This window comes from Hylobates moloch, unplaced genomic scaffold, assembly GCF_009828535.3.
Source record: "Hylobates moloch isolate HMO894 unplaced genomic scaffold, HMol_V3 SCAFFOLD_18, whole genome shotgun sequence".
NCBI classification, from domain to species: domain Eukaryota; kingdom Metazoa; phylum Chordata; class Mammalia; order Primates; family Hylobatidae; genus Hylobates; species Hylobates moloch.
Window position 1 is genome coordinate 33,364,438 of NW_026652293.1, and position 24,861 is coordinate 33,389,298.

At 50.5% G+C, this 24,861-nt stretch overlaps 1 protein-coding gene across 5 annotated transcripts in view; it reads right to left on the reverse strand.

Moving 5' to 3' along the window:
- SLC1A7 (solute carrier family 1 member 7) overlaps positions 1 to 24,483 on the reverse strand; it is a 51,059-nt gene extending 26,576 nt beyond the window's left edge. For 4 of the 5 annotated variants that reach the window (XM_032137123.2, XM_032137122.1, XM_032137121.1 and 1 more), the window contains exons 1-2: positions 24,160 to 24,483; positions 16,164 to 16,243 (exon numbers count right to left, since the gene is read on the reverse strand). In XM_032137123.2, the coding sequence (XP_031993014.1) occupies positions 16,164 to 16,243; positions 24,160 to 24,294 (215 nt within the window). In that variant the 5' untranslated portion in view covers positions 24,295 to 24,483. The remainder of the gene's footprint in view (positions 1 to 16,163; positions 16,244 to 24,159) is intronic. The other variant, XM_058430619.1, reaches the window with a different exon arrangement.
- Positions 24,484 to 24,861: the final 378 nt, after the last annotated feature.

Below are 24,861 nucleotides of genomic sequence, written 5' to 3' on the forward strand. Positions count from 1 at the left end.
ACATTCTCTATTCTTTCTAGATTGAGCCCGTCTTCTTGTGTGATGGAGAAGACACCTCCTGGAGGACCCAGCAGCCTCAGAAGCCATCATCTCTCTGGGACTTTACTGTTCCCTGGACACCTGAACACCCAGCTCACTGGATCCTTAAACAACTTTCTGAGTGAAGCACTGCGGACTTCCACTGCGAGCCACATTTGTAATTTAGAATTTTCTAGTAGTCACATTAAAAAGTAAAAAGAAACAGGTGAAATTAGTTTTTTGGTGAAATTAAGATTAATAATTTATTTAACCTAGTTTATCTCAAATATTATCATTTCAATGTGTCATCAATATAAAAATTTTTAGGCCAGGCCCGGTGGCTCACGCCTATAATCCCAGCACTTTGGGAGGCCGAGGCAGGCGGATCACCTGAGGTCAGGAGTTCGAGACCAGCCTGACCAACATGGTGAAACCCCATCTCTACTAAAAACACAAAATTAGCCGGGTGTGGTGACACATGCCTGTAATGCTAGCTACTCGGGAGGCTGAGGCAGGAGAATCGCTTGAACCCGGGAGGCAGAGGTTGCAGTGAGCCGAGGCCGTGCCATTGCACTCCAACCTGAGCAACAAGAGTGAAACTCCGTTTCAAAAAAAAAAATTTATATTGCTTCAGGTTTTAAACTTTAAATTAAATTAAATAAAATTAAAAGTTCAGTTCCTAAGTTGCAATGTCTGCATTTTGGGTCTCAGTAGCCTCCTCTAACTCGTGGCTATTGTATTGGACAGCCCAATACAATAGTTCTGAGTTACAGACGGGGAAAATGGAGCACAGGGAGATGGAGGCAACTGGCCAGGCCTCCCGGTTGGTGAGCCATAACGTCAAGATTGGAACAGGGATTTCTGATTCAGAACCTTGTGGGGTTCCCCCCTTCCACAGTGCCTCTCTGTGGTACAAACCTGGTTTAACTCCGGTGGTGGGGGAAAAGGTCTGGTTTGGGCTATGATTTTATTTTTTATTAATTCTTTGAGACAGGGTTTCACTCTGTTGCCCAGGCTGGGGCTCAGTGGCACGATCACAGCTCACTGCAGCCTTGACCTCCTAGGCTCAAATGATTCTCCCACATCAGCCTCCCAAGTAGCTGAGACTACAGGCACTCAACACCAGGCCTGGCTAATTTTTTAAAATTTTTAGTAGAGATGGGGGTCTCTTGATGATGCCCAGTCTGGTCTTGAACTCCTGAGCCCAAATGATCCTCCTGTCTTGACCTCCCAAAGTGTTGGGATTACAGGTGTGCACCACCCAGCCCAGCTGACTATGATTTTAATGTGATCCAGCCCATGTAAAGCCTTTTTAGTTCCATCTCGGAGTTCACAGCCTGCCTGTGGTAACGAGCCTCAGATTTGTGGTGGTGAGCTTCCCGTTGTTGGAGGCATCTAAGTGGATCCTGGATGGCCACCTGTTGAGATGCTAGATGGAGGCTTCCAGATAGAGTGAGAGGTTCCGTGAGGATGACTTCAAACATTCCTTCTGGCTCTGTGATTTATGGTGAGGGGAGAATAGGCAACCACTTCTCTCCCACTCCACGCTTGGCTGGGTGCTCCCGGGAGCACCTGAGCTGTTTGAGGGCCCCAGGGAAGAGCCTCTGGGAGTCTGGAGGCTGGAACTCCCTCCTAAGCCATCTGGCCACCACTCAGAGCCCAGGGATTGCGGATCAAGAGATTGCAGTGATTAGAGACATTAACCCGCAGAGGCGGTGGGGAGGCCCAGCTTGTCTCAATCTGGTAATTGCTCCACTTGCAGGGGTGGGGGAAGGGAGGCAAAGACTGCCAGGCTCCCCGTGGAGGGAGAAAAAGGCTGCTGACTGACCCTCCCCTGGTTCTTGCACCAACCCCTGAGGTGGGACTCCTGACCCCATCTCACACTGAGAGGTGCGGGGCAGCTCTGCCATTTGCCAAGCACTGGTTACAAAGGTGAGGCATTAGAAACCACGTCCCCACGAAGTCGAAGTTGAAGTCGCACCTCCCTGCAGAGAGAGCCAAGAGAGCCTGCAGGCTGCCCAGCTGCCAGGTGCCCCTCCTCCAGTTTGGGGTGACTCCCCATTGCCCTCCACAACCATCCCAGCTCCTTCGCTGCCCTGGGTCCGCTGGGGCTGGGCTGCTTTCCTCCTCGTCCACCCTGCTCCTGGAAGTACCTTTGCACTGGATGTTCCTCCCGCCTGGAAATCTCCATCCACCATCCCTTCCCCAGCCCTGGCCCAATGTCCCCAACCCTGGGTCAGCTTAGACATCACTGCCTCTGGGAAGCCTTCCCTGACTGCAGCCATCTCATACACTTCCCCAGAGCACCCTGTGCTTCCCAGTTTGTTATGGAGCACCCTGCTAGTGGGCTCAACCCAAATCCCCAGGGCCTGACCCAGAGCCTGGCACAGGACGGGCTGGCAGGGAGTGCCAGGAGCCCAGTCCCCGCCTGCTTCTCTTTTCCTGTCATCTGGATGCCGCTCAGCTCTGAAGTCTCTGCTCAGGCACCACCACCCCTGAGCCCTAGGCAAGGCGAGGAAGCTCCCGTAAGCATCCCTCACTCACTGGGAGCCCTTGGGCATGTGACTTAGCCTTGGTGTGCCTCAGTTTCCACTGAGGATGAGTGGGGATGATGCCGGTTCGCTGTGAGGCCAAATCTTGGGTTGGAGTGGCGCCTGGCATGTGGTAAGTACGCACTGCATTTCAATTGTTATAATTTCCTCTGTCATCGCTGTCTGTGACCACCTGCCCCAGCAGATTGGAACTCCTCCAAGGCAAGGCTAAGTCTAGTCTGGCTCTAGGTCCTCAGAACCCAAGGTCTGGCACAGGCCTGGGTGCAGGGTTGCTGATGTGTGTGATGCTGAACCAGGGTGACATTCTAGATCAGATGTGAAAAGGACGACTTGTGTGCCCTGGTGACTGAGCAGCCATTGAAGGTTTCCTGAGAACAGATCACCAGCATCAGCCTTGGTCCTCCGATGGGCTTAGGGGAATGCCCGTGGCATTGTGTGTCTGTGTGACATCGAGACAGTTGGCACCAGAAATCTGGAAAGAGATGGGGGCTTGGTGAAGGGACAAGGAGCTGAATGACTGTCCCGGGCAGTAGAGAGGGTGTCTAGAGGTCGGCTTCAGGACTCTGCTTTCGGCCCTCTCCTTTCTGGTCATTTTAATCAATGGCTTGGCCAAGGCCCCCGACAGCATGTGGAGCAGATTTGTAGAGGACAGGAAGCTGGGAGGAACAGCTAATGTGTTGGATGAGGGAGTTGGGAATCCAAGCAGACCCCAGCAGGCTGGGACCAGGGGCCAATTGTGACACAATGAGCCTGAACACAGACATGTGTTGGGCCGCACTTGGCTTCCACAGCTTGGAGTGCACAAACACCGGGGTGGGAGGGGGAGGCCGAGCCGTGGCTGCACACATGGGGAGGGGACTTTGGGCTTTGTTTGCTGCCAGCTGGTGAGTCACCTGGGACGCAGGGCTGCCAAAGGGCTGGTGGGCCCCCCGCCTGTGGCTTCAGAAGCGTGGGGGCTCATGGAGGCTGCTGCAGACCTGCCTTGACTCATTGAGAAAGGGATGGGGTGGGGTATGTGTGTCCTGTAGAGGGCAGCTGGGGTAGGCAGCAGGTGACAGAGGCACGTGCCTGGTTGCGGGGAGCAGCTGGGGGGCTGGGGTGCAGGTGTTGTGTGGTCCGGAGCAGAGCAGACCTGGGAATGCTGGGGACGATGGGAAAAGCCCTGGGGCTCTCAGCTCAGCACCAGGAATAACTTTCTGGCAGAGCTGTCCTGCTCTGGCAGGAACTACCTTGAGAAGTGGTGACCTCCCAGTCACTGGAGGTGTGCAAGCAACTTGCTAAAGTCACACAGTAAGTGGGTTCAAGCCCTAGTCTGCTAGCATGACAGCATCCAGTCACAACCTCCTGGCAGTGGGAGGACCTGAGGGACAGTGAGGAGCCCCAAGCCCTGCAGCCGAGTCCTTGGGCTCTGGCCTCGGCTGACCTAGCCACAGAGGCTCTCCTCAGCTGGCCCTGGGATGCAGCTGCAGGAAGTCCACCAGACAGGCCGCAGGAAGGAGGCTTCAGGGGTCTGCGGGCAAGAGGGGTCCCTTCAGTCCATCTGAGCATCATGGTTCACTCTTCTTTTCCCCTGAGCAGAAGGCAGGCCCAACAGCTGACAGCCAGTGCCATGCCCATTAGCGCCAGCTCCAAGTCATGCTTCCCAGACGGCTCTGCCAAAGCCCCACGCTCAAGCCGACTCCTCCTGAGGCCTGAGGCAGCATGCCCAGACTCCCACTCAGCTAAAGTCTGGGCCATCTGGTCTCAGCATGCCCTCCCAAGGGCAGAAATTCCCCCACCACCTCTGCTTGCATATCTCAGAGGACAGAGAACTCACTACCTTCTGAGTCAGCCCCTCCACTATGAGCTGGTGATGCTTATTAGGAAGTCCTTCCTGGTGTCACAATGAAATCCGCCTCCGGGGAAGAGCATGGGGCCACACTGGGCCCAGCCAGCCCTCTGGAGCCACATGGACCAAACCTCTTTGCCTCCACCTTGATTTCCATGGGGGGAAGGTGGGAGAGAGTGTGGGGCTCAGAGTGTGGATGGTGGGTGCTGCTACCCTGGCATGCCCTGCTGCTCCCTGAAGGTCCCTCCTTCCCAGGCCTGGGTGCCAAGAGGGCGCTCCACTGGGACCCGTGCGAATGACAAGCTTGAACTGGATCAAAAGCAAAAGCTGGAGGAGCCACAGCTGCAGCCCTCAGACTGTCACTGAGGGCTGCAGTGACAGTCTGTCAGACTCACTGTCAGACTGCCGGCCATTCTCAACCATTCTCCACCAAGAAGGCTGCATTCCCTAAGGTAATCAGGGCCAGGTCCAGTTTCCAGCTCCACGTGAGCTGAACCCCCCACCCCTTCCTTGCCCATGTGGCAAAGACCATGAGGAGTCAGGGGAACTCAGGTCTCCTGCCTCCCCTCCCTGCACCAGCAGGGCCCCTGGAGTCTGCCCGGCACAGGGCTCAGGCGGGGCTGTCCTGTGGGCCTCTCTCCAGCACAGTGGTTCTCCACAGAGAAGGGCAGCAGCACAGTTTTCAAAACCTCACCCAACTTCCCAGGCTCTGAGATATGTGCCCACCCTGCCCGGTGTTGAACATTTGCACTGGGTGCTGTGGGGCTCAGAAGGGAATGAGGTGGGTCTGTGTTCTTCCTGGTGCTCCGGCCAGCGGGTGGGGAGACCTGCAGCAGAGCAACACCAACCCGGGGGTGGGGGTGGCTGTGACTGAGTGGCCAGAGCAGGGCCAGCCCTCCGGGCATCGGGCTGGGCCTCCCAGAGGAGGGCACAGCTGGACGGAGCCTTGAAGGCCAAGTAGGAATTCTCTAACTGGAAGGGAGTGAGAGCATGGAAGTCTGTGGTGCAGGATAAAGCCTGGGAGTTTTTCGGAGTCACCAGGCTGGAGGTCTGACCCCACCCGCAGCCCACAGCAGGCCACGTTTCCCCTCTTGATGAGTAAGGCAAATCATCTGACTGGGCAGGAGGGCCAAAAGCAGGTCCCAGGGCTCACACCAGAAGGTTCAGTGGAGCTCACCGAACTGTGGCTGCCCCGTGACTCGGAGGGCAGCGTCTGAAGCACAGGCTGTGCCGGTTTGGCCCTCTGGCCACCCACTCTTCTGCCTCCTCCTGCTCACGGCCTGTCCTGGGGAGTCCGGGCAGCCCCCTGCACACTGGCTCCCAAACCAGACTTTGACGGCTGCTTGGCCCAGGCCCATTTCCAATAAGTTAGAATGTGGGTGTTTGGGAATTTTCTGCCAAACTAGAGTTCCTCAGGAAGGGGAGAAGGGAGTGTTGAGTTTCTTTGGCCAAACATGATTTCCTGATTCTAAGAAAAATCAGTTTAAAGTCCTTACAAGAAATAGGAAGGAAAACAATACATACACAATACAACACACACACGCGCGCGCGCACACACACACACACACACATACACACACCCAACACAGCTTCACAGACAAACCCACACCCATGCTTGGCTGTCTTTGCTATGATGTGGAGCTCACAGAACACTCTACCATGCGCAGCCCTAGTGAATCACAAACACATGGATTCAGTTTCCCCTGAACGACGCTTGGTTTAAGAAACTGAAGAATGAGGGGAGAGAAGGGTTTGGCAAAAAGCAAGTGGAGAATTGGAGGCTCTAGCTGGATCCAGATGCTGGTCTGACTTACCCCTAATTCCTTGTGTCAAGCTTGTCTGGGGATGTGTGAAAACAAGGCTCAGTTGACCTCCCAAGGTGAGGTGCAAAGTCTAGCCTCAGTGGAATGGGGCCATAATGGGCCACACACACAAACACACATGCACACAAACACACACACAGAGCACCTGCCGGGATCTGCTTTGTAAATTAGCAGACAGCATTGTGTCTATTTTACGGCTGAGGCTAAGAGGGTGAACTTGAGGTGAGACCACAGTCCTGGGGCAGGGCAGCTCCCCCAAGAGTCTAGCAGCCTCCCAAGTGCCTTGTGACAGGAAAAGGGCTTTGCAAACTCTGTGCCTCCTGAGTGGGTAAAACAGGATCACCAAGGTGAAGGTGCAGCGTGGAAATTCTTATGACATCACATTGGGGGAAGACCAAAGCAAGCAAGCTACAGATTTATTTTTATGGAAGATACTTTTTGGGTTATACTGTAAATTGAAAGCAAAAAGGATTGGGGTAGTGACAAATGGCCTGCTGGGGGGAGAATGGGAAAGTAAGGCTCCCAGGCCCTAAAGGCTTGACTTTTCTAAATAAAGATGTAATTGGCATGGCGTTAGTGAACTGTGGCAGCACGCGGAAGACAGCTGAGGAGGGCAAACCCATGGGAGGGGGGCCCCAATGCAGGTCCCGTCCAGACGATTCGTTCCTATACTAATGTAATGTGAGGCAGAATTTTCTAATTTTTGTCCAAGGCTTCTCTGTTCCTGGGTGGACAGAGCAAGTTCCCCTGCAGGCAATTTTATTTTGCAAAGAATCTTTTGAGCAGCAAATGTTGGGTGAGAAGGCAGCACTGTCAGGGGAAGGGAGGCGCTGTTGTGGCTTGATGGATGCCTCCTCCTTGAGAACTTGAGATCTGCAGAGTTATGGAAAACTGTGCCCATTTGCACCAGAGGATCAGGGCCTTCTGAGAGGAAAAAGACTAAGACCTGAGCCCCAGCTCCCTGTGATTTGAAGTTAGCACCAGGGTACACTAGAGTCCCCCAGCTGAGATGGCCTGGCATTCAAGGCCCCCAAAATGAACCCAGTAGGAGGGAAAAGGGAATTGGGGCTCAACTCCCGGGGAGCTGATCTCAGGACATGACTGAGGCTGCTTTAGGAACAATTATCGAGCACTTCGTGGGGACCTAGGGGTCTGGAGTCATCCCTGTGGCCTGAGCAGCGTTGTGCACCCGCAAGGGGCAGTGTGCAGACTTCTACCAGACCGTGCGGGACCTGTGTTCCATAGGGCCACCACGTGGAGGGAACCAGAGCAGCAGGGCTGGTGGCAGGACCCCATGTTCCAGCTCTGTTTACACCAGAAGCTTCCACTGAATGAAATAAGCTGACTGTGGCCATGGGGTGGAGGCCTCCAGAGGGAGACACTGCGCTTCCTGCTGGTACAGGGGAGTAGGACCATATTCAGTGTATTCAGTTTCAAGTCAATAAAGCAAAAACAAAGTATAATTAATTTTGCCCTTGAAAATCTCTTAAGTTGTCCATAGAGTCCAGGAGGTATAGTTTTGTGTAAGTTCATTCAAGACAGTTTTCCTTCCAGCCTTGGAGTGGGTTGCTGTTTCTTTAAGCAAACACCAGATGAGACCATCAGCTTACACTTAGAGGCCGTGATCTAAAACACCGACCCCTCTGCAGGCCCTAGAAACTCTCTGGCTTCAGGGAGGTGCTCACTGTTCAGGAGGTGCCTGGGCACAGAGGCTGGTGGAGGCAATTCAGGCCCTCCTGTCTCGTGGCCCTCACCTGGGGCAGAGCCCTTGGAAGGAGAAGTCTCCTGTCTCATTTAAATGATTTCCTCCCTTTTTCAGAGCACATGTAATTGAATTCACTTAAGTTAAATGCACATATGATGGGACTCCACTATAAGGCGGGGGTGGTGGGGAGGGCTGAAATAAACTGAAAATGGCAAACCTGGAGTTACACTGGGTTATACAGTTAAATAATTAAATGTACCCACCAGCAAGCAGATTTCACCAGTGGGTTCCCTGCATGGTGAGCCCACAGAGAGGCTCTGGCCAGAGCCTGCATATGACTGTCCTTGCTGGCAAGTGTCTTGATCTCTGGGAATGAATAAATCGGTATGTGGCATATTTGATTGCCTCTTGCTAGCATCGGGGGACAGGCCCAACCAGCTCTGGGGCCCAGACAGTTGGGCTTCTGATCCCATCAGCCAAGGACCTCACCCTGAATCTGGTGAATTCACCAGTAAGAATAAGAACAAACCTTATAGAGAAGAAATCACAGTGGCAGAATTAGCAATGTGGAGTGAGAGGATGGTTTCTTCTCTGTTATCCAAAATGTTTGTAATTTGCTTATCTAATTTTTTTTTTATGAGACAAGGTCTTGCTTTGTTGCCCAGGCTGGAGTGCAATAGTATGAATATGGCTCACTGCAGCCTCAACCTTCTGGGCTCAAGCGATCCTCCCACCTCAGCCTCTCAAGTAGCCAGGACTACAGGTAACCACCATCATGCCTGGCTAATTTTAAAAGTTTTTTTTTTTTTTTTTGTAGAGATGAGGTCTCACTATGTTGCCAGGGCTTTATCTAATTTTTTAAAATATGAAAACATCTTTAAAGGTCAGCTCCTAACTGTCCTCCAGGGCCCATTCAAATGCTGGTGGTGAGGCTTTCCCTGAACTCTGCTGCCGCTGCCCTCCGCTGCTTCTTATTCATTGAAAGTGTATTGATCAGGCATGGGTAGTGCAGGCCCTGTACAGGGCAATGAGAAATCAGATGAAAGGGGGAGAGTTATATTCTTCAGAATTATTTTTACAGTAAGGGAGCAGTCCTTGTTCAGAAGAAAGTTCTTGATGAGCTACTTGGACAGAAGCTAAGCAGCGGCTCCACCCACCCCAAGCCAGCTCCAGGGAGAGAGGTGAGCAGAAGTGACTTCTGAAAGACATCTGGCTGCTCTGGGGACAGAGGAAGAGAGAAGGAAGCTTCCTTCATCTGACATTTGTTGCTCAAAAGATTCTTTGCAAAATAAAATTGCCTGCAGGGGAACTTGCTCTGTCCACCCAGGAACAGAGAAGCCTTGGACAAAAATTAGAAAATTCTGCCTCACATTACAGAGGAAGAGAGAAGGAGGTGGACACGCCCTCAGGCCACCCCGATGACCCGAGCCCTGGTATATCCTCCTCCCGCAGTGTGGCAGTGCCTGTGACTTCTATGAGAACACCACAAGGTGGTGGGATGGCTCCCTGTGGTTATGTGGTAGAAGACTTTGACTCAGAAGACTGGAGAGGACAGGGCTTCCTGCTGGCCTCAATGATCTACAGTGCTATGCTGTGAGCCGCTTGTGGAGATGGCTGGGGTGGGGAGCTGCAGGCAGCCTCTGGGACCTGAGTGGCTCCACTGCACAGCTGTCAATGCTGGGCCCTCAGGCAGCAGCCATGGGAATCACTTCTGTCCATACCTGAGGGAGCATGGAGGCAGATTCTCCCTGGTTGGGCTTCCAGATGAGAACAGAGCCCAGCGGACACCTGGATTGCAGCCTGAGACTCTGAGCAGAGGACTCAGCCAAGCCCGCCCAGACTGCTGGCCCAGGGACTGAGGCAACCATGAAGTGTGTTTATGTCACTAAGTTTGTGACAATTTGTTACACAGCAGTGGTAACGAATACACACAGACACACACACAGAGAACCAGGAGATAACTGAAGGCACTACTTGAAGCAAGGAATGCTAGTGTGAATGGGAAGCTGATGAAGGCTGCTTGGTTGTAGGAGTGAAGGGCAGAGAAAAGCAAGAGGCAGTAAGAATAGGAATTAGGCCGGGTGCGGTGGCTCACGCCTGTAATCCCAGCACTTTGAGAGGCCAAGGCAGGAGGATTCCTCGAGCTCAGGAATTCGAGGCCAGCCTTGGCAACATAGTGAGATCCCCATCTCTACCCAAAATTTAAAAAATTAGCTAGGCATGGTGGCATGTGCCCATAGTCCCAGCTACTTGGGAGGCTAAGTCGGGAGGATCAATTGAGCCCAGGAGTAGAAAGTTACAGTGAGCCGTGGTCATGCCACTGCACTCTAGCCTGAGGGAGAGAGTGAGACCCTGTCTCAATTAAAAAAAAAAAAAAAGAATAGGAATTTATGACAGATAAGGAGGCTTTGACTGTCATGGTGCAAGGAATGGCTCTGGGCACCAGGTGAGTGCATCATGGAGAAGTGGGCAGGACCTGGCCAGTGCCCCTGCGGAGGCCCTGTGGATGCACAGGTGTGCATGACTCAGGTGAAGCAGGGCATGCTGCAAGGTCTATACCGGTGTTGAGGGAGCACCCGGGTGTGCCTCAGTCAAGAGTGGCTTTCCAGGGCAGGGGACAGGTGAGCTGCAGGTGCTAATTAGAACCATGAAGATGGAAGAGGCCATCCAAGGGGCTTCCTGCTGAGAGCAGTGACAGAGGTGGCCACGGGCTAGGGGAGCATTCATGACACATCTGAGGAGCCTGGCGATGCTTTAATAAGTTAGAAAAACATGGGACATCTGCCAGGCATGGTGGCTCACGCATGTACTCCTAGCACTTTGGGAGGCCAAGGTGGACGGATCACCTGAGGTCAGGAGTTCGAGACCAGCCTAGCCAACATGGTGAAACCCTGTCTCTACTAAGAATTCAAAAATTTGCCGGTCATGGTGGTGGGTGCCTGTAATCCCAGCTACTTGGGAGGCAGAGGCAGGAGAATTGCTTGAACCTGGGAGGTGGAGATTGCAGTGAGCTGAGATTATGCCACTGCACTCCAGCCTGGGCAACAGAGTGAGACTCTGTCTCAAAAAAGAAAAAAAAGAAAAAAGGAAAGCATGGGACATCCACAATGTACCAGGAGCCATGCTGGGTCTTCATGTACATTCTCTTATTTACTTTTAGTAATAACCCCACAAAGGAGGTATTCTTTCCACTTTATAGATAAGGACACTGAGGCTCAGATGCTAAAAGGCTTGTTTACGTTTGCACATCTAGAGAGTGACTCCAAAGCCCTGTTCCTGCCCTGTAGCCTTTGCAGATTTCACCCACCCCTGCCCATGCTGCCTGCTCCCCTGCCACATTGTGACAGATGAAGCCACCACTGGTCAAGCGTGGGCTGCACTCAGCTGGACTGAAGCACACCTGTCTGAGGGGAGGGACTTGGGCCAGGGGCTGGGCTGGAGAAATTCTAGAAAAAAAGAGCCCACAGCCGGAAGATGCCAGATTATGGGAAGAGTGACTGAACTCGGCTCCAACCCCGCTGGCCCCACTGCCCTCCCACTGGGCCTCCTTTCTGCAGAGCAAGGTGTGTCTGTGACCCCTCCATGGCAGCCCAGGGGCCTTTCAGCCCTCACGTCCACCCTTGCAGTCACCCACACTTCTTTACACCTCACCACCTCCCTTTGCTTGTTGTTTAGATCTCCAGCTTCTGAACGAATCTGTCACGCTGAGTACCGGGCAGAGGTCAGTGTGAAAGACAAGGGGGTCAATGACCTGATCCCCTCCTGGGATCTCAGACAAAAACAAAGATGCACATGACCCTGCCCACGGAGGGGGCCATGCCACCAGCCCGACCCCTCGACAGTGGCCTTCTTGTTCAGTGAGATGAGTGGCTCTTCCAAATAGGGATACTAGTTGGTTTGCTCATATAGACGTCACTACTGGACTAAAAGATGCCTGTCCCCCATTGTGTGGCATGCCAGCTGCGACCACTGAGCTAACAATACTCAGCTCATGCAGGTCACACACAGCATCAGCATTGGAGACAGATCATCATCCATTTTACCAACAAATGGGGAGGTGGAAGGACTTCCCACACAGAACCTTGAGCTAGGTCTTGAATACAGAGTGAGACTTTAAATTAAAAGAATTAAAAGAGGGCGTGCATGGCAGGGGCTGGGCAGGAGCAGGAGTGTGGAGATAGACCGCTGTGGCATGCTGTGGGACTAATGGGTGACCAGCCTGGTTCCAGGGCTTGGCATGGGGACAGGGTGGCTGTTTGTCCTGGAGAGGAGGTGGGAACAGATGTCATGGGAGCCAGGCTTCACGGACCAGACCTGCAGGTGGTTGGAACTGGAAGCTGGTGAGCCCAAATGTAACCCCCCGCCCCCACCCCCCCACTCCCCAGCCACTGCCCTGTAGCCGGGACACACTGCAGAATGCCCTTGCCTTCCTGGGTCACAGCTGGGAGCCCCTGGGGATGGAAGCACCACAGCCTCCTGCTGGGCTCCTAAGCTGTGGAGCCAGAAGGTCTGACCCCAGGACAATCAAGAGGTTTAAAATCCTCAGAATACTTTCGGAGCTCTGAAAGCAAACCTCTGCTTGGACCCTTTGGGGTTCTGGCTCAGTCAGCTCAGGGTCAGGCCTGACATCTGAATTTTTCAAAGCAACTCTGGTGATTTTGCTCTGCCCTGAGTAACAACCTCACACCAGAGTGGCTGTTCCTCACAGGCAGGGACACCCAGCCCCGGGCTGGCCAGGAGCAAGAGCTCAGGGGACAGTGTGGATGGACTCCTAGCCAGGATGGATAACAGGCCAGTTTGAGGCCAAAGGAGGGAGAGTTCAGGAACGAGGGGTTTTAGGACTCAGAAATGTGTCATATTTCCCCCATGAAGGTTTAATTCTCCCTTCATAGGAAAATGTTAAAGCGGTTCCATTTCTCAGTGACACAGTTGCTCTGCACCAGTCCAAACTCTATAATAAACAAATGAAGTGTATGAACACGTCCTGGCTTTTCTCAACTTAATACCACATGCATTTCCAGCCAAGAGAACACTGAGTCTGGTGGAGGGAGACCAGGCATTTGAGAGCCAGAAGGTGGAGAGCTGGACGGGCCTTTGTTGCTGGGTAAAGAAGCCCAGGGTTGGGGGCCTCACCTCAGATCACATGATCGCTTGTGGTGGAGGCAGGTGGAGGACCCAGGCCTCTGACTTCTGAACAGGATTTTTTTGTTTTGTTTTGAGTGACTTGTCCAAGGCCACACAGCTAATACATAGTAAGGCCAGGCTGTGTGACTCCAGGGTCCATACAACGGCCTCTGAGGTGCCTCTGTTCTGAGAGAGGGGCAATGCCCAGGCAGTTAGGACAGTCAGCAGGAAAGGGCAGACAGGGCTGCCTGCCAAGGGTCCTGGCTTCCTCCACCAGTGCACTTATTTAGCTGTTCTCTGATTGTCTATTTTCCTGTCAGTCTCCCCAGCAGTCTGTGAACACCACAGGATGGTCTCTCCATCATCTCTGTGTCTGCAGCACCCAGAACAGGGCCAAGTGTCCAGAAAGCACAATGCATGATTGCAGGATCCATTAATTAATCCACTTGACCAGTATTAATGAGCACCTACTATGTGCCTGGCACTTGGCTAGGTGCGGACAACACAGAGTTGAATCTAGGCAGAGTAGCCTCGTTAACTTTGCAAAGCTTACAGCCCAGTGGAAGATAAACTAGTCAACAAGTGAATGCATATAGAATGACAACATATGATACTTGCTGTGGCCGGAAGGGAACAGGGTACAGTGAGGGACAGCCAGGGTGGCATGAAGGGGTCGGTGGGGAGGGCCTTCCTAAGAAGATGATGTACAAATTGAGATGGAAAAAAAGAGGAAGAAGAAGAGGTGTAAGATGTTGGGGAAGCGTGTTCCAGAGGAAGGAACAGCATGTGTGGAGGCCCTGAGATGGTAAGGGCTTGGTCTGCTTAGGGAACTCGAGGCTGGTGGGACTGGAGTATGTGACATGGGATGAGGTGGGGTGGGCAGGGCAGATCATGCAGGGCCTCCTAGACCAGGTTAATGGTCTGCAGGTTGATTCTACATGTCATGGAAGCCGTTGAAGATAAATGAGGGGCAGGGCCCAATCCGCTTTTCTCGAGATCCTTCTGGCCACTGGGTGGAATGGATGGGAGGGGGACAAGAAGTGAGGCGAGAAGACCAGTGAGGTGGCAGTGGAGTCTGGACGTGAGAAGAGAGTGCCTGGGCCTGTAGGGTGGGGAGGAAGCTCCGTTCTTCGACTGAGTAGGCAGAATCTGCTGGAGCTGTGGATGGGGCTGTGGGGCTGAGAGAAAGGGGATAGCCACTGACAGGCCTGATGGAAGACCTGGGTGATGGAGCTGCCATTTGTGGACAAGAAGAAAACAGGAAAAGGAGGCAGTTTTCTGGGTGGAACTTCAAGTTGGTGACATTAAACTTGAAGTGTGGCTGGGCACGGTGGCTCACGCCTGTAATTCCCGCACTTTGGGAGGCTGAGGCAGGTGGATTGCTGGAGCTCAGGAGTTTGAGACCAGGCTGGGCAACATGGTGAGACCCCACCTCTACAAAAAATACAAAAAATAACCAGGTGTGGTGGTGTGTGCCTGTGGTCTCAGCTACTTGGGGGGCTGAGGTGGGAGGATCACTTGAACCCAGGAAGCCGAGGCTGCAGTGAGCTGGGATTGTGCCACTGCACTCTAGCCTGGGTGACAGGGCAAGATCCTATCTCAAACAAAACAAAACTTGAAATGTTCGTGAAACATCCAAGTGGAGATGTCAAATAGGCAGTTGGTTAATGAAGTGTGAAGCTCACAGGAGAGGTCTGGGGAGATCTCCATCTGGGGGCATTGGGCTTGTAGGTGGTATATGAAAGCTATGAAATTAGATGAGAAAAGGCTGGAGAAACTGAACATTTGGAGGTTGAGTAGAAGGAGAGAGACCAAGATGGAGGGGCAGAAAGCAGAAAGCAGGCAAAAACTTAGGAGAGTGGGAGTCCATAGAGAAGGGCATTTCATGAGGGCAAGAACAATCAGCTGCACCCATGGCTGTGGAGAGGCCGTGTGGAAGAACTGGACATGTCGTACAGATTCAGCAACACGGAGGACTGCTGACCCTGACAGATTCACTGGCTCAGTGAATGACTCCAAAGATGCAGAAAGAGGAGGCAGTCACTAGAGTGAGTTGAGGAGTCAGCGAAGGCTTTCTGAGGGAGGTAGCATTTCAGCAGAGCCTTGAAGGCTGAGTCCTGAGAGATTTAAATGCTGTTTGCAGAGGCCTCTGTGCAGAAAATACAAAGCGCCCTTGGCCTGGGGATTATCTCCACTTCACAAAAGGGAGAGGTCCAAGGAGCTGGCTTACTGCTCAGCAGCAGGGACGCCAGGAGGCAGAACCCATGCAGAGGCTCATCCTCTGTTCTCTCTGCAGAGGAGTCCTGGAAGATGAAGATTTCTCATGGCCTCAGAACAAAAGGCTCTTAGACACCACCGGGAGCAGCCACTCATTGTACATCTGGAATACTCGAGACCTGGGCAGGGATAGGGTTGCTCAAGGTCACCTAGCACATCCGTGAAAGGGACCAAGTGATCTCCCATGATTTCCATGGCCCGCACCCTACTGGGTAAGGTCTGAATTCTTCAGCCTGGTGTTCAAGGTCCTTCATGATTGGGCAAGAGCTCACCCTCCAAATTCATCTCCCACCATCCCACCCTTGTCCCCAAGTCCCAACCTCCTGAGTGCTCAGCATACACAAGCATATAGTCTTCATGACAACCCTTTGACGTAGGTGTTGTTATTCCCATTTTACAGATGAGGAAACTGAGGCGTAGAGAGGTGAGGTAACGTGTCCAAGGTTACACAGCCGAGCCAGGATATGATCACTGGAGTATCCTCAGAGTTAGTTCTCTTTTCCCTAGGCCTTGCTGCATCACCATGAACAGCCCCTCCTCTGGGAAGCCATCCCTCAACTCCCTGGCCTTGAGCTATCTTGGAGTCAGGTCATATCCGTTGACTCCAAATCACCTGTTCCATCCACTAAAAATTCTACTGGATGGAACCAACAACTGGGGCCACTGAAGGACTCAGAAGCCAGCAGCCCACGGCACTGCCCATAAAGGCCCCGCAGTCACACTCATCCCAGGGCCTGTGGTTGCCGTCCAGCCACCCACAGCAGAAGCAGGGCAGCAACAGAAGCCATCCTCTCCCCTCCTGGTTCCGGACCACCTGGTCACACCCCCGCTCTCACCTGGAGACCACCAGTGGCAGGATCATCATCTTCAGCATTCTCATCAGGAGCTCTCCAGGGAACTGGAAGTAACTAATTTCCTGAAAACACAGTAAGAACTGGGGTTATAGCAAGAGATGCACACTGCACAGTGGTTCCGTTCTTCACAGTCTTTGAAGCACTATCCCATCTGACTCCCCTGTCTAGCACATGGCAGCAGAGACCATGGAGAAAGAACTGGCTTTGGAGCCACAGAACTGGGTTCCAATCCTGGTAAACACCCCGCCCCCAATCCCCCACAAGCTGTGTGGCCTTAGGCATCCTCTGTGACCACTCTGAGTTTTGTGTCTTTCTCATCTGTAACATGAGGGTAATAACTACAGTAGTCCCTACTTATTCTCAGCGGACAGGTTCCGAGACCGCCAGTGGATGCCTGAAACCACAGAGACTGAACCCTGTGGACGTTGTTTTTTTCCTATATGTACATACCTACGATAAAATGTAATTCATAAATTAGACACAGTAAGAGATTAACAGTAACTAATAATCAAATGGAGCGATTAGAATATACTGTAATAAAAGTTATGTGAATGTGGTCTCTCTTAAAATATCTTACAGTACTGTTCTCACCCATTTTCAGACCATCGGTAACTGAAATCACAGAAAGCAAAACGGCAGATAAGGGGGAACTGCTCTGCCTCACAGGGTCACTGGGGGGCTTAAACTGGAGAATGCACGCAAGCACTTAGCACAGCGCCTGGATGACAGTCAGTGTTCGGTAATCCTGTAAGTAACAGCTCTCCTCCATCTGCACCGTGCATCTGCCTAGCCATGGAATAAAATCTCTCTCGTGTAGCAGATGGTAGGTGACCAGAGGACAGAGCCGAGTACTGTTCATGCATTCATTCAACCCGCATCGTGCCAGGCATCACGGTGGGTACCCCAACATGAACTAGGCAGGGTTCCTACCCCGAGAAGTTCCCAGCCTAGCTGGTGAGGAGACCCACTCCTAAGCAGACCATGGGCTTCTTGCGAGTCAGTTTCTCCATCTGTTTTGGGTCCATTCTCTAGCGCTTCTCCCCAAAAACGCTGAGAGAGAGAGGATCAGATTGAATGGGTGCGACACCACGCAGTAGAAACAGCCCCCCTTTGGCAGAGTTCTTACGCCTGACCCCTTCCTAGGCCGCTGGCTCCAGCCTGTCCACGGATCTTTGACTAAGGCGCCAACTCCTTGCCCAATAAGCTGTCTCCCAAGTAACAGTCATGTGACCAGGACCTGACAACTGAAGCAGAAGGGCTGCTAAGCCCAGTTAAATCAGACTTTCAGATAACAACATATAATTCATTCTTATACTAAAAAAAAAAAAAAATGCTGTTTATCTGAAACTCCAGTTTAACTGGGTGTGCTGTTTATAAAATTTTTTAACTTAATTCAGTTTTTCTACTTCTGGCAACCCTGGCATGGGGCCACCTTCTTCAGAGGGTGAGGTTGTGGGTGAGGCAGGCAAATGGACTTTCAAACATCATCCAAGTTGAATTGTTGTACTTGCAACTATTTTTTTTTAACCAAAGCCAAACATACTTGGTTAATGATCTGATGCTTTAAAAACCTCCAAATCATCAAATGTTGGTGCTGTGAGGGGACTCTTGAGATCTTCTAGCCCAGCCCACTCATGTGATAGATGAGGAAGCTGAACCGCGAAAGGGAGGTGACAGGCCCACCCAATGTTAACTGCAGCACAGGACCAGGACTGCTAACATTTCCAGTGCACCAGAAAATCTGCTTTTTAAAGAAATATGCCCATTATGACTCTCTCTCTCTCTGTATACAATATATTATTATATATAATAATATATATAATATATAATATAATAATATAGTATATAATATATATAATATAATAATTTATATAATATTATATATGTAATTATATATATTATATGTAATTTATATATTATATAGTATATATATTATATATATATTTTATAAATAAATATATATATATATTTTTTAGACAGAGTCTTGCTCTGTCACCAGGCTGGAGTGCAGTGCAGTGGTGCCATCTCGGCTCACTGCAACCACTGCCTCCCAGGTTCAACCAATCCCCCTGCCTCAGCCTCCTAAGTAGCTGGGACTACAGGTGCGTGCCACCATGCCCGGCTAAATTTGCGTATTTTAGTAGAGACGGGGTTTCACCATGTTGGCCAGGATGTTCTCAATCTCCTGACCTTGTTGATCCGCCTGCCTCGACCTCCCAAAGTGCTTGGATTACAGGCGTGAGCCACCATGCCCTGCCAACAATATATTTTTAATTAACTTTAGTCCATATATATATATAAATATATATATAAATATACATATATAAATTTTTTTTTATTTTTATTTTTTTTTTGAGACAAGGTCTCATTCTGTTACCCAGGCAGGAGGGCAGTGGCATGATCTCGGCTCACTGCAACCTCCACCTCCTGGGCTCAAGCAATCTTCACACCTCAGGCTCCCGAGTAGCTGAGACCACAGATGTATGCCACGAAGCCCAGCTAATTTTTGTATTTTTTGTAGAGACAGGGTCTCACTATGTTGCCCAGACTAGTCTCAAACTCCTGGACTCAAGCAGTCCTCCCAGCTAGGCCTCCCAAAGTGCTGGGATTATAGGTGTGAGCCACTGCACTGGCACCCACATGTATATATTCTTTAAGTTAAAAGTGCTCTAATAGCCAGGCTCGGTGGCTCATGCCTGTAATCCCAGCACTTTGGGAGGCCAAGGTAGGTGGATCACTTGAGGTTAAGAGTTCGAGCCCAGCCCAGCCAACATGGCAAAACCCCATCTCTACTAAAAATACAAAAATTAGCTGGGCATGGTGGTGCATGCCTGTAGTCCCAGCTACTCAGGAGGCTGAGGCACAAGATTCGCTTGAACCTGGGAGGCGGGGGTTGCAGTGAGCTAAGATCGCACCACTGCACTCCAGCCTGGGTGACAGAGAGAGACTCTATCTCCAAAAAAAAAAAAAAAAAAAGTGCTCTACTGATAAAAAGGCAGCTCTTTCCTCACCTCTCTCTATCCCTACCTTGCAACTTCCCAGTAGTGAACATGCTCAATTCTTCTAGCTGTTTCCTGTAGTATCACTATTTCTAGATAATATGGTCATAATGCTATTTCTTGATTCATCATTTTGACATCTATCAACTTCCCTGCCATGATTGATGAGGACTTAGTTCTTACTCCCTTTCTCTCCACCTATTTCAGCATTATATTTATATCAAATTTTTGGTAAATCAATAGTCAAGACTTACAATGTTTTGATCACCAAACAGTGTTTACTGTTGAGCCAAGTAATGTACTAACTACAACCATGCCTCCTTGCTTGTAGCCTAAAGTTAATTGACTGATTTTTATTTGTCTTGTTTTCTGGGAATCACCCACTAATTTCTTCCAAACATTTTAACATGTCTACTAAACTGCCCAACAATAGTATTTTCTGCTCTCTCAAGCACATCGGTTCTCTTTTATCCTGCCTGGGGCCTTGGTCTGTGAGCTTTCCACCTTCCTGCTCCAGTTTGGACTGACTGCTCTCTAGGCCCAGTGCTTGTCATGGTTTCCCTCTTGGTTGTCATTCTGGGACTTATCCTTTAGAGGGCCCCCTGTTTCTGGGATCCCTTGTCCTCTTGGTTTACTTCCTTGTTTTGCTGAAACATCTCCTTTGGTAGCTTTCTGAGAAAGAGTGGATGGGAAATAAGCTTTTCTGAGTCCTTACATGAGTAAAAATGCCTTTATTCTACCTTTACCTCTGATAATAGCCTGGCCATGTGTGAGATACTTCGTTGGAAATAATTTCCCCTCAGGTTTAGAAGGTATTTCTCCCTTGTCTTCTAGCTTCCAGTTTGCTTAAGGTGTTCAAAGCCATTCTGATTTCCTGTTCCTTAGATGAGGTCGGTTTTATTCCACCAGAACCATCTGTTTATCTCCACTTTTTGGTAATTTCATGGTGATGGGCCATAGTATGGGGTTTTCTTTCTTTTGTAAACAAAATTGATAGTGCTATGCTTACCTTTCACTTCTGAGAAACTGCTTAGATTCTCTGCAAACTGTTTCTCCTCTATTTTTCTTCTGTTAGCTCTCTCTCCAAGTGTCATTAGGTAGCTGGACATTGAACATTCTAATTTTCTTATATTTTCTTTTTCTATTTTCATTTATTTTTGTTCTAGTTTCTGGGAGTTTCTACAACTTTATCCCAGTTATTGACATTAATTTTTTTTTTTTTTATGGCGATGGGGTCTCACACCATGTTGCCCAGGCTGGCCTTGAACTCCTGGGGTCAGGCAATCCACCCACCTTGGCCTCCCAAAGTGCTAGGATTACAGGCATGAGCCACCAGGCCTAGCCAAAGTTTTTATATTAATATATAATATTTGTACATATTTATGGGGTACAGTTGGTATATTGTTACATACACTGTGTCATTACAAAGTATGTCACAGTGTACAGTATACCCTGTCAAATCAGGGTATTCAGGGTCTCCAACACTTCAAGTATTTATCCTTTCTATGTGTTGGGCAGCTACTCACATTTTTATCTTAGTTCTTCTATTTTTAATTTCCCCAGATTATTTCTTGTTCTCTGATTGTTCCTTCTTTTTGCATCCCCTCCTTGTACGGTAACTTTATCTTCACTCACAGCTCCGGAAAGCTTAAGAGGAGATTTACAAAGCTTCCTTCTCCTCCCCGCCTTGTCTCTGCTTCATTAGAGACCCGCTTTTCTCTTTGTTTCTCTCATTAGACATCCTCTTTTCTCTTCGTTTACTCTGTTTCACGTTAGCAGCCTCCTCACATTTCTGGTGGCATGGCTTTCTGCTCATATCTAAGTTTGAAGCACTAAACTTCTGCATGTATGAGTAGGGCTTGTCAACTGACGGCCCTCAGGGCAGAGTGACAGGTGCTGATCTGGCTTTTTCACTGGGGCTGGGTGGGATGGTAGAGGAGTCTCCTTTATAGCAGAATTTAGAGATATTTTCTCTGAGGCTTCAGTGAGAGAAGTCTCTTCCTGCCTTTGGCTGAGGAATGACATGGTGCCTAAGCTCAGCTGACAGCGATCTGAAACCATGCTGGGGACCCCACTGAGACGAAGATGTCTGTTAATTAGTTTGAAGTAGGTGCCTCAGCATGGCCCTCTCTCCAACACACACAGGGTGGCCCAATACCCCCAAGTCCAGATTCTCTGGTTCCTTGGGGCAGGCAGGGGGTGGAGATGGGTGCATGAGTCCCCCGACTCAACTGGAAGGTCCCTAGGGGTCTAACTGCTCTGGTTACAAAACTCCAAACCTTCCCCGGGCTTTCAACCCCAGCCTCACCCTGCCTAGTGCAGCATCTTGCTCTTTTATGTTCTGGAGTCTGTAAGACAAACTGACTTGGTATCGACTTCCACAGACTAAGATTCCAGCTTTCTGTGAACGAGGTCATATCAGCTCCACCCACCTCCATATTATCTAATTTGTTGTAGCCTCTCGATTTCTTTTTCTCAACTGTCTCCTTTTATATTCTCTTTATTCTTGGTGGTTTTACCTTTTAAAAATCCCATTACTAAAATGTTAGTGGAATTCTAGGAAGGAGGGAAAAAAATGGATACAACTGTGATTCACCACGGTTTAAGTGGAAGTCTTAAAATGCTCAGTATTTTTAAATGAGATACTCATACCCCAAGATAAAATCCTGTGATTTTCTAAGTTCTTTTCACAAATAGAACATTCTACCATTTTCCAAATTGTTTATGATTTTTGCCTGTTGCATAAGCTTACAAAACAAGAAGGGTTTAGTTTCTGAGTCACAGGCAAAGAGATAAAACAGAGAAATCCCAGATTTCAAAGTAAGATGCTGAGAAAGCCAGTTCCTGCCAAATAATTGTTCTAAGCCTCTACATCCTTCCTTCAATTTATCTGGCAGGTTAATCCAGACCGGAATACATTTGCATTTCCAAACAGATGGGAAAGGCAGCTTTGGCAAAGGAGGCCCCAGATGAGTTTGGCTTTTAATAATAGGCATTCCAATTTGTTTTCACAAAATAATCTTCCTGCAGGAGATATGTTTTTGTTGCTGAGGAAAATTAAAGAGAACAAATTACAGATTTTTTTGTTCCATTGCCAGTTTAATGCAGCAGATAGTTGAGCGTTCTCTCTGTGCCTGACACATGGCTAGGCTCACGTTTTGGTTAAAAAACAACAACCCATCTGTTGTTCAGCAGTGTGCAGCTTGGTGGGAGAAAGAGACACCCATGTAACTAGCTCTGAAGCTAGGTGGCCAGCAGCGGGGTTACAGTTACTTTCATCAGCTATGGGCGATGGGATGGTTCCTGATGTAGATAGGACTGTAACAGGTAGATAAGAGAGGGAGGGGGAAGTAACATGTAGTAAGCACCTACTGTATGCTGGGCACTGATGAATCCTTGGTTTATTCCTCATAACAATTCTAGTAGACATATACTGCCCCACATCCCATTTTACAGACAAAGAAACTGAGTCCCAAGGAGGAGAGAGGATATTGCCCAGCTATTTGCTAGCAGAGTCAAAGTTCAGGGTTCCTCTGCCTCCAGAGTCCATGCTTCTTCCTAAATAACTGCTCGAGGCTTAACAGGGTCACTAAGTCGTGGCTCAGTTCTCCAGGAGTGGGTGTTTTCCTTTTAATGGAAGACAAAGTCTAATGCCTGACCCCAGTCGTAGAGATGGCATTAGACATTAGTGAGCTGCGGGAAGAGGACTTTCTGGGAACAGGGACTCTTCCAGGAGCCCATTGACAAAGCCTCTCTCCTTGACCACACTTCAGACAGGCTCCTCTGAGCCCTCTTTTCCACTGGGCTTTGTCCTTGGGCCTTGTCTTTGGCCTGCATAGTCCAGCTTTAGCAAAAGTCCTGCCAAGTCAGTTTAGTGAGGATCCCTCACCCTTCAGCATCCCGATACTGGATCAAATTCCTCATCCCAGATCAATGTCTGATCACCCTGGCCTGCCTTCAACAAGAATCCCCCTACCCTGATCCTGTAGTCATTTTCTGTCCCTGACCCCCTCCCTCCTTTCACTGGCTATAAATCTCCAGCCGTCTTTGTTGTATTTGTGGTTGGGTCCTATCTCCCTCCCCAGGAGGTCTTGACACCTACCCTCCTACCACAATAGTCCTGAACAGAGCCTTCCTTACCAGTTTAACAAGTGGCAGAATGATTTTTTCCTTAACACCATGGGAATGTCCCTCCCTCTCCTGTAGGAGATGGGGGCTGACAGGGAAAGGGGCTCTTTCCCAGGCAAGGCAGCTTCCCCATGGCAGTTACACAGGCTGGAAACCTGGGGCCTGGCTCCCTTTCCTGTCCCCCAGCCCACATCCAATCGGCCCCCACATCCTGAAGCTTCCCCTTTTGAAAACAGTTCTCACATCTGTCCCTTTTGTCTGCACTGCCACATCTCCCCCAAGCTGCCCCTTCTCGGCCCCCTGCCTGCCCCAGTACCACCCCCTCTCCACTCGGCACCTGAGGGGTCTCCCAAGCTCCAAACTGGCCTGTCGCTCTTCTGCCCAAAAGCATCTCATGGATGCCACAAGCCTATGCACGGCGATGGGACCTATGGGCCTGCTGGCCTCTGCGCTCTGGCCCCTGCACCTGGCACCTGCTGTCACCTCTGCCTAGAGCGCCCTTCCTGGATCTCTTGTCATTTGAGCAACCTTTAGGAGGTGTTCTCTGATGCCTGTTTGAACTCACACAAGATCCCCCTCTTTCCCCGCCATGGCTCTTCGCCTTGGGTTTGTTGTCACGAGGCACCCTCGCCTCTCCTCACCTGGTGGTGCTGGGTTTGTAATCACTCCCCAGAACCACATGACTGGTTCCTCCCTCTAGTCCTGCAAAGTGTTTATCACACCCATGTTACTGATGAGAAAACCAGGACCCAGAGGGGCAGAGGGACTCACACACTGTCATGGCACCCCAGATCCCTCAGGCCCACACGCCCCTCCTGGACAGGGACCCCGAGATGCTCTGGGTGGCTGACCTGTGGTGAGAGGCGCCGGGTCCTCAAGAAGAAGCCAAGGAGGCAGCCCACGATGACAGACAGCACAGACAGGATGAGTAGTCCATTCCGCCTGCACACGTCCCTCCCCCGTGCCAAGATGGCATGCGGCACCATGGCGAGCCTGGCCTGCTGGCAAGGGGCACAGCACCATTCCACGCACGAGAGCCCGGCCAGGGGCACAGGGGCTGGGCTGAGGGCTCTAGCCCCTCCGCAGGCAGGTGGTCGGAGTTGCTAAACACCAGTCGCCAGCCCCACGGCCATGCCCGTGTGGCCGCCTTAGAGGGAAGCCACAATCCTATTACCAGCTGCATCATTAGGAGCTGGGAACAGATTAGGGCCTGGGAAATTAGAGCAGACCACGTGGTCTGGGAGTTCAGGCCTCAAAGCCAAGCGTTCCTCTTAAACAGTTGAGTGGACCAGGTACTGGGAGGAACAAGAGGAACATTTGCTTGGTTCGTTTGATCTTTACCCCTGCTTCCTTCCAGAAAGAATCGAAAACAAGACAGTAAGATATCAGTTTCCCTCAACATTAATTAAGCATTTACTGTGCCCCAGGTGCCATTCTAGAAGAATATTACGTGTACTGGCATATTTAATCCTAACACCAATCCCAAGAAATAAGTACTATTAATATCACTATTTTACAGATAAAGAAACTGAGGTGGGTGAGTGCACGTGCTG